At 36.8% G+C, this 10,313-nt stretch overlaps 1 protein-coding gene across 2 annotated transcripts in view; it reads right to left on the bottom strand.

Moving 5' to 3' along the window:
* Nucleotides 1–1,065: 1,065 nt before the first annotated feature.
* The window catches only part of POMP (proteasome maturation protein), an 11,380-nt gene continuing 2,132 nt past the window's right edge, over nt 1,066–10,313 (bottom strand). For both annotated transcript variants that reach the window (XM_072976059.1, XM_015243335.3), the window contains exons 3-6: nt 8,729–8,789; nt 6,859–6,960; nt 5,456–5,549; nt 1,066–1,240 (exon numbers count right to left, since the gene is read on the bottom strand). In XM_072976059.1, coding sequence (XP_072832160.1) covers nt 1,173–1,240; nt 5,456–5,549; nt 6,859–6,960; nt 8,729–8,789 — 325 coding nt within the window. In that variant the 3' untranslated portion in view covers nt 1,066–1,172. The remainder of the gene's footprint in view (nt 1,241–5,455; nt 5,550–6,858; nt 6,961–8,728; nt 8,790–10,313) is intronic.

The following is a 10,313-nucleotide window of genomic DNA, read 5'->3' as shown; positions in this document are numbered from 1 at the left end:
TTCCTAAAACTATGGTACAGGAAAAAAATCTTCAACTTTGCTAATTAGCTGAAAGAGAACAAATTTAGAAACAATCGATTAGTGAAACTTCATTATGTCTACATTGTCTCATAATTTAAGTGTAAAATTAGTTGGCAAATATTGTGTTGACAAAGATGGTTTTAAACTTAATTCCAACAATCAGGAGCCATTTTTATTGTAGAATTTAGCACATCCCTGCCTCCACGCACTAGATGCCAGTTGGAAACCCTCCCCTACAAAATTGTGACAACCAAAAACTTCCCTAGACATTGTCAAATGTTCCCATACCCACGGAGGGAGGGGCAATACTGCCTTCAAGTGTAAATCAATGACTTATACAATCAAAACGTTCCTGAGAAATTGGTAATCTTTAATTTTTGTATACATAATAAATACCTTATTAAGAAAGAACAGCCATGGTGAAGATTTATTTTTAAGTAAGTTATTACGGAGTTTGCTCATGGATATGTGTGTACATGAATGTTCTATTTTTTTTAACTTAAGCATCTCATGATGTATAAACCTAAGCAGTACCACAGTTTAATCAGTATGTTTGTTCTTTTATTTTTCAATTTAAAGACCAAAATCAAAACCTCTGAACTTACACTTTTCAACATGAAAGAATCAAAGAATATAGTTATAATTATAAAGTAGCATCAGTACAGCAAATATTATCCCTATGAGTATTAATGGACTATATACTGAAACAAGGTAAAATATAATACTTTTATTTTGTACTTACTTTGAAGTGTTGCCACCAAAATCAACTACAAAAGTTTATTCTGAAAAATGCTACTGTGAAGCTGCAGACTCAAATATTGATAGTTATTCAAATGGAATAACTAGGAAACAGACTGAACTGGAACCCGTGGATGGTTTTATAATATTAACTAGCAACATTTTTTTAAAGACGTAGAAGGCTACTGTTTTAATATAAATGAGGAGTCTTAAAATCTCCTCCCTTTAGTGCTTTCAATTACCACATGGCCTTAAACCAAAGACTCAAATAATTTCAAATGATCACAGATACTAATTAGGCAAAAATTCTCAGGTGTCAGTACTTTTAATGTTGTGCACATCAAATCAGAGTAAAAAGACAACTATATAAACAAGAAGCAGCCCCTCTATTTCCATGAACAGCACACACTGCATTACAGTAAACCGAGCTTATATTCAACCATCAAGTGTGGTTCTCCCATTAGTTCACTTTGTGACGGGTCTGAAAACAAACAAAAACAAACATATTAAAGATTTCAAAAAGATAAACTCAATGATTCTACTCATATGAAAATTTAGAACAGGCAAAACTAATCTAAAGGTACAGAAAACAGACCAGAGGTTGCCTGGGGCCAAGGGTGGGGAACTAACAGCAAAGAGACCAAGGAAACTTTTGGGGATGATGAAAGCATTTACATCTTGATTGGGAGGGCTAGTTACACAGCTGCACACATTTACTAAAATTCACAGAACTAGACACTGAAAATGGGCGCATTCTAGTGTATGTCAATTGTACCTCAATTCAGTCAATTTAAAAAGAATATACAGATTGAAAAAGTTCTGCTTTTTCAAAGTCCTTAAGTTTTCCAGTGGCTTCCCAGATGACTCTAACAATCACTAATTAAGAGATTAAACAATCTCTTAATCTAACTTGCAAAAAAAAAGCAACACATTTTACATCTATCATTCTGTGCTCTGTTATAAACACATATACACAAACCAGAATTCTAGAGCAAGGAAACCTTAAATAATCTTCATTCTCTTGTTTGCATTGATGAGTCAAACAATAGTCTTACTTTACCTGTGATAATGCACCTAAGAGTTTTTAAAATGAATACCAACAGTAAGCTTCCTACAGACAAATAGCCTTTTTTCTTTTTCGCCCTCTACCCCTCAACATAGGACGAGAAACAGAATACTCAATGAATTAAACTGTAAAATCACTTTGTAAAAATAAATAACCATTAAAATAATGATTACCAAGAGTAACAGATCAATTTGGATGTTTCTTCACTGGATTTCCTAAGAGACTAAGGATTATTGCCTCCCATCAGTTCAGCAATCTCTCTACTCTCGACACTTGTCACACAACAAAGTAGCCTTAGCAACAAATGACACTGCTATAGTTATTAATAGAGTAAACTGCTAAGTATACAATAGGCATTCAAAACCTAAATTAAGAAAAAAATATGCACACAAGTACAAAGAACAAAAATGTTTGCTGCAGCACTGTTTCATGTTACTGAGAGAGAAAAACATACGCATTCATCAGTAATGTATCGACGCAGCATACGTGCTGTAGGATACACAGAATGCCATACCAACTGTGCTCAAAACATATACACTAAGCAATACCAAATATTTTCTGACTATATATATTTGTGTGAAGTCACAGAGAGAAAAGTCTGGAAGGATATACACAAAAAGCAGCAGCCAACCAGGGAAGAGGGAGACAAGTGGGTTTGTGCAATCATGGAGAGGACTTTAGTTTCAGCTACAATGTTTTCAATTTTTAAACAAAGAATATCCTCATTTATATAATTATAATTTTCCTTTAAACTCTACTTTTTTAAGCTTCTGACTTTAATAAAATATGTGCTTATTAAATAAGTCACTTGCACCAGAAGACAGCACAGCACGCAGGCAAGGGCTTGGCCCGTGGTTCTGCCGCCTCCTCCCATGAGGCTTCCAGGCAGGACACGGCCTCCTGGTCAGTCTCAGCTTCCACATCTTAAAGTGAGAGAACCGAGTAAACGGAAGACCATTCTCAGCACTAAGAAAAAGTCTAGTTTTGACTTTCCTACTGCCCTCCTCACATTGCCTTCCCTTCCTTATAAAATAATGTGAGGATTTTTCTTGGCCAAACTGGCTTGGCTGATGAGCAAGCAAGCAAAAACCTCATCATCTGCAACACTTTAAAAATTGCAGATTGGAGAAATATACAGATATTCATCACAGTTTAACAGTCTTCATACAGTGTTAGATTAATACATTACTCCCTCATTATAGACTTGAAAACCTCTTCTGGGTCAAAGGTGATGAGGAGAATGTGGTGAGCAAGAGCTCTCAACACTTACCGTGGATCAAACACCTTATGAGGCACTGGGGACACAAGGGTTAACAAGAAGTCCTCAGTCTCATGAGATTTATATTTAAGTTGGGGAAAACAAAGAAGAAACAAGAAAAATACCAGACAGGTGCTATGCAAAGAATTAGTGACGTGACAGGCTGACCAGGACCACTTTATATTAAGTAGTCAAGGAAAGCCTCTCTGAACGAATGACATTTAAACTGAGATCTGAAAAATGGGGGGTGGGGGGGTATTCTAAGCAGAAGGAACAGCTAAGGCAAGGCCCTAAGGTCAAGCCATAAACTGTCCATAAATTATGCAGTTACAGTTCCCACAAGGGGGAAATGTCCCAAAGAGCATTGCAGTGGTCTGATCCTGATAAAAATCACCTACTCAGTCAGGGGATTTTTCCAGTACATCACTACCTTAGAGACATGCAATTAATGAATACAAAAAAACATAAGATACTAGTAATCTTTTTAAACATGAAATTACATCACGTCACGTCACTGCTTAAAACTATTCAATGGCTTTCCGCTGCACTCTGAATAAACTTTCTGTGGTCTGCAAGACTCTGACTCCTGTACTGCCCAGTTTTTCAACCTCACCTTTTTCTACTTTTCACTTCCCTCAAAACAATCCAGCTCGATGGGCCCTCGTACTATGCTCTTATATGTGTTGGGAGATAATTCTCTAGGCGTCTCTTCAGCAAGCCTGAGAAGCAGGCGCACTGTCTGCCTTTGTTCTAAACTGTCTTTCCAAGTCTGTTTCTAAAGAAAGATGGTGTTTCCCTTGGAGCACAGAACAGGCAGGCTGACTGCCTATTATAAGAGATTCAGGCATCTTGAACTTGAGGTTCCCCTTACTGTAACAAAATATACTCCATCTGCAGGTTTCATCTAATCCTCTCTTGCTGCCCTGTGGGAACTGGGGCTCAGAAACCCAACAGAAAAGCTGATGCTCTGGCCTCTGCTACTGCTGTGAGTAATACACTGCCCTTTGTCTCTAGGAGTCTGTCTCTGCCAGCACCTAGGAAACCATGGCAGCCTAACTTGTTAGTTTGTAAGTAGGATGAGATCTTAAACTCTTCAGAGCTCTTGAGCTGATCTCAAGTTAGAGACCCTGAAAATACTGCTTCTTTTGTCTTAAATATTCTTTCTTCTACTTTTAACTCAACTATTTCATATGTCTTCCAGGAATCAAGTTATATGTCAAATTCCCAGAGGTGCCTGCCCCTCCTACCCAACAACCCAAAATGAATTCTACCCAAAAGAATACAACTGTTCTTTTTATTCTGAGAATTTAATCACAGATTGTAACTATGTTTGTGTTTTATCTATTACAGCTTACCTCCCCCATTAGAAAGCACAGATGTTTGTTTTTTCCACCATCATACATTCAAAGCCTAGCCCAGTGCCTGACACATATTTGAATGAGTGCTCAGTAAGTGCCTCTCCCTTTTACACAGCTTTACAGACGTTGATTTTTAAACAAATGCATTTTTATAACTAACTAAAAGATAATTATAGACCTGAGCTATCATTTTACTAATTTTAAATAAGGTCTAAGTTCAATGAAAAAGCTTAGGAATTCCAGGTTTTCCTGTATTTAAAAAGTTCCCTCGGGGAAGATTCCCAAATAGAAGGCTCACCAGACAGCTGTTGTGTCCACAGCATTTCCTTCCTGCACACTAGTAGCCAAGCAAAACTAATATAATTTAATCCTGTTGGGTTTTTCTATTTCTCCTGAATTGCTAGGGCATAAGACAGAGGCAATACTGGACAGAATTATAAAAAATTATAATTTATCTTCGTCAGAACCAGAAAAATAAGAGGATACTATATGTATTGCTCTTACTTTCATATATAATGCAATCCTTCAGAAAATCTTGTTAAAAATAATAGATTCTTCACTATTCACCATCTACAGAAGCACAACAATTATTGGGGGGGTGGGCACAGGGAGACTACTGCTTAAACAAAACTCTTATCTTTTTTTTCTAATTGTTTTTAAAACCAGCCATATCCCACAAATGTTCTGAATACTAAAACACTAACCTTGTTTAAGCCATCCTAAAAATACTGTACTGGACTCATCCATCAGACTTTATCATCAGGACATGAAACGAATGACTGTCATTAGCGAACTGAAATGCCTATAATCTCAGAACTCCATAAATAATTTTCATTTTTAAAACCAGTCAGAGAACAGTTATCACCATTAAATTTTATCTTATGTCAGTGAATAAACACAAGTGGATCCAATCAGCTAAAAGCTCCAAAGGGACAAAGATGCTATAGATTTTGTTTGTTGACGTTGCTTTGTACCTTATTGGGACTCTATATAAAGGTGCGGAATGACACTTACCATTAAGAATGTCTTCAAATCCAATAGTCTCATCATTACCCCTCAAAATATCCAGTGAAAGGTTTGAGCTTGGAAGAAATGGAAGACGCTGAACCTTCAGGAAAAGTGTAAAAGGGCAAAATTAGAAAAAACCAAGGGGGAAAAACATACATGATCAAATTTCACATTCTTCATTCTTTATTTGTAAAGTTCACAAAACTAAGTAAAATATTACTTTAACCAGTAAGGGAAAAAAAACACAAGTTCGTATTTTAGACCAAACCAAATTTGTAAAAATTCAAAACTTTACTCAAAATATATAAAGACACTGAAATTTTAAGCTTTTATCAACACTTAATAATCCCATGAGGTTTGCACACATTTGAGGGTTTTGCTTCTGTCCAAGAAAACCAGAGCACAAACCATGTGATAAAATGCAAAATCCTAGAACCTAATACCATTTATTCCTAATAAATGCGAGATGATCAAATTCCTGAAGAAATGTCAACTCAGTGAGAGCATTATTCTACTCAGTAAACTGTTCTTATGTTGTTTTATATCGCTCATAGTGCAAATTTAAATTACCCCTAAAACAGCACTAATAACAGAAACGAAGATCAAAGTCACCTGTGGACCTTTAAAAAAACGCAGCACCATTCTGAACCAGTATTATCTACTTTTTCAATCATTAAATACATATACTGCAAACGAATACCTAAGTATAGTGGAGAAAGCATGGGCTGTACAGTCAGAGAGATGTGTATTCAAATTCTGCTCTTCCTACTTACCAGTCCACTGGCTTTACCTAAATTACCTGACCTGTCTCACGCTCAGTTTCCTCAACCGTTTAACAGGATAATACCATCTTGCTCTTGAACCCATAGCGTAGTGCGGTATAAGGTATGGATACACACTCGTTGGCACTCAACAAACGTTAATGTAGTCAAACCAAATTTTCAGTTTTTCTGTTCTTTGTTAGTTGTCCAGCAGTAACTGGAACCAACGCAGTATGATGTGACAGAACCTAGAGCACAGACTGGGGGACAGTTCTTACACACTCAGGAGGACATTTCTGAAGATCTTACTCCTGAGCAACAGGTATATGCAGTGGTATACAGCCTGCCTATTAGACACTTCCACTTGGATATTCCTAGCGGCATCTCAAATTCAATGTTACCCCCCAAAAGGGAAAAAACATGAAAGTGTATACAGGTAAGTTTTCAGACAGAACCTATAATTTGAAGAAGTTTTCTGTTTCAAAGCTTCTTTTCTCTATGAAGTTGGAATTGAGCTCATATCCAAAAAGGGGGAACATAGGACAGGTTGTAGGGAAGAAGAAAAAGTAAGGTTTGTACAGCTGTTACTAAAACAGAAGCTCCTTCCAACTGAGATCAACACACATGCGGGATCACCCACAAACTCACCTGCTGCACTGCCTTGAATTCCATTTGTAACTTTAGTGGAGCAAATAGACCCTGGATGTTTCTCAGTGTGGAAAAGTTCATTTTATCTTGGTTGAGCTGGAACTACAAAAGACGACAATGCAATTTTAAATGTGACATTCAACTCTCTGCTGCCACAGCAGTGATACTCATGTTAACACAACACTTAGAGGAAGGGTTTCAATATCCATCACTGCAATAAAAACAAAGGTTTTTACTAATTTCTTCAATACATTTTAGAATATGTATGATTATATTTTATCTAGCATGCAGGTATATTTCATTCGTGTAAAATTACCTAAAATTTAGATTTACAAAACTAATAAATTAAGGAATGTTTTAGATACTGCAAAAAAATATATTTACAAAGCGTAACTGTATTTCAGTGCTTTTGATTAGAACTACTCCATAACTGGCAAAGAAAAGGTATAATCTGAGATCCAGGAACACTTAGATACAGTGACAAAAATTATTAAGAAATTCTAAGTGTGAAAGTATCTACTTCAAAGGATTTCATAAAAGAAATAATCAGACCCATTATACCATCCTGTTGATTAAACTACAATGTTTTAACTCCACTTTTCTAAGTAATTGAGTCTGGGGGGGGACCCCAAACTGAAAATTCTGTCCAATTTGTGTTGGGTACTAAGCAGTTTTTTTCCGGTATCACACTTTTACCGAGCCCTGATCTTCCTTCTAAAAAACAAGTCAGGTTTAGCCCATCTAAATGTGCATAATTTTTCTTGTGAACCCAAACACAGAACTTCACATTTACCTCTTTAATTTAATGGTTTTTCTTGGAGTTTGGGCCTAGGTTTTTGGTCTGTTGTGTCATCTGTGACACAGTTCACTTATTCATCAAAATGAGCTAATTTTACCAGCTTTTCCCCCCCCACAAACCTGATTTATACGCTTTCTATGGTTAATCTCAGATCTTTGAAAAACAACCCTCCTGAGTCAACTTCTGAGCCTGAAATCAGAACGTACCTGAGGCAGCCAGGGACCCTTTCACAGTCTCATCTAATTTGCATTTCAGTTTCATCTTTATATTATTTGTTCTACTCTTTCTTATAGAAAGATTTCTCCCCTTGCTAAAGAGGGAGGAAACAAAAAGGAGCAGGTCAGCGTTCTGTTAACTGGGGAACACTGCACCGTCATCCCCGAGTAGTAAGATAACCTGTTTCTTCTGCTCTGAACATGTATTTAAAACCCTTTAGGTTGTCTTTAGGACATCTGTATAGGCTATACCTTTTTTGGGAATGACCTTTCCCCACCTATTTATCTGGTTAATACTGGCCTAAAACTGTTCAAATGTCCCCTTTCTAGAAAGCCTTCCACAAGCCCTAAGCACAGGTGGTTGCTCCATCCTTCGTCCCCTACAACACTTTATGAAGCCCCTGTCCACTGCCTGTCCTCCCATTAAATTTTCAGCCCCTTCAGGATGGAGATTACATCATATTCACCGTGTACCTACTGTGCCTAGCAGTAACTTGGAGATGCAGTGCTTGAAAAAGAGATGAAGGTTAGAGACATGGGCTTGGAGAACAGTAACAAAAATGTCTGGGGAAAAATATAGCAGAAAACAGGATCACCAAATGAGAAAATACTGAGACGAATGGAGAGGTGCACTAACCTCTAGAAATGTCCATAGAAAAGGCAAAGAAGAATGTGTAGAAAGGGCGCTTTAGTGAAGCGGTGTAACGGTAACGCAAAGCTATGCTGGAAGGATACTGACAACAAGGCCTGCTGTTCTTCGTGGTCAAACGCTCAACACCAGGATTGTCTTAAAAAAAATTACCAACGGTATTTTTCTCATAGAGAATAAAAATAAAGACACAGGTAACATACTTACATTTTTTTCCGATAATTCAAGAGGATGACTGGGCAGAAGTTCATTTTTCACACAGGAAAAACTGGAAATAAACATTTGAGAGAGACTGATTATATATCACTCAATGCCTGAAGTTCAAAACGACATCTATCCATGTTGCAACATAATGAAATGACATGAGGGAGGTTTTTGGGGGAATGATGAAACCGTTCTGTGTCCTGATTGTGGCAGCGGTTATAGGAATTGATACATATATTAAAATTCATATACACCAAAAAAAAAGGAAAAAGTCAGATTTACTGTGTAATTGTTTTAAATGCATCTTTTATAGGTACTGGTTGGGCAAGACTTCAATTCACTGAGAAGCCTCCAAAACATGGTGCCAAATGATGCCCTATATCTAGAAGAAATTTAATAAAGTATGTTTATTACTATTACTCTGATGACATGATTCTTGTATTACGTAAAATATCTAAGCCTCTCCTGTTCAGAGCTAATGCATATGCGACAGTTAATATATTTTTGATAAACACATGTTGAATAATCTGACATTTCCCAAACACCAACTATGTACAATGTACTACATTAGATGACACACACCTAATGACTATCATATTGTCAACACCAGGATTTGAGAGCTGACAAAAACCTTAGCAATCCTGCAACAACAGTATTTATTGAATACTGTCTTTGTACAGAACATCATCCTTGAAGTGGAATTTGAAAATGGTTCTGCTAATGGCAGGCCTAGAGTCTGAGAAGGAGGAGCATTTCACGTGAAAAACAAAAACAAAAACCAAATCATCAGGACCTGGTTACTGGTCAGCTTATGAATTTGATTATACTATAAATTAAATTACATCTCCAATTCCAAAGGCAATATACTGCCATCTTTCACTACAAAATGAAAAGACAATAATGAGGTGTTATGTCTACTGCCAGAAACCAGTCTTAGAATGACATTCCATTATAGTAAGACTAAACACCTTAAAATTAGATATAAAACTCAAAAATTCAAAACACAGTATATACATGGGAGAGGAAGCATGAACCTCATTTGATTAAGCAGAAAAACAATCTGCCAAGAAAAAGAATCAATACTAGAAATTGAGACTAAACAGATCGAAACATAAAGGAAATCGAGGGAAAGGGTATAACCAAAGTGCTCAAACCAGAAAAGAAAAATAACAGCATCTAATACTTAGTGCTTACTAAGGTCAGGTACTGGTCTAAGTATTTTTCATGTATTAACTCATTTATTCTTCAAAATAAGATATATGCTATTACCAGCCTTATTCCACGGGTGAGGATACGGAGGCATAGAACAACTGAATAAACTGCCCAAAGGCATACACCTAGTAAATAGCAGGGCCAGGACCAAAACCCAGGCAGCCTGAGTCCCGAGTCTATGCTCTTTACTGTTATATTGTAATCTCTCCCAAAGAAATGCGAATCACTCCAACAGTTAATGACATAAAGAGACAAATGGCTCTCCAAGCTATTAGCAACAAAAAGAAGAATCCTACCAAATCGTGCTACTGGGTAACATCTCCTGAAAGGATGCCCTACCCTGGGAACCTACTACTCTCATAAAATGCTTCTTACG

The sequence above is a fragment of the Vicugna pacos genome, chromosome 14 (genome assembly GCF_048564905.1).
Source record: "Vicugna pacos chromosome 14, VicPac4, whole genome shotgun sequence".
In the NCBI taxonomy this organism is placed as follows: Eukaryota; Metazoa; Chordata; class Mammalia; order Artiodactyla; family Camelidae; genus Vicugna; species Vicugna pacos.
This window is presented reverse-complemented; position numbering and strand designations above follow the sequence as displayed.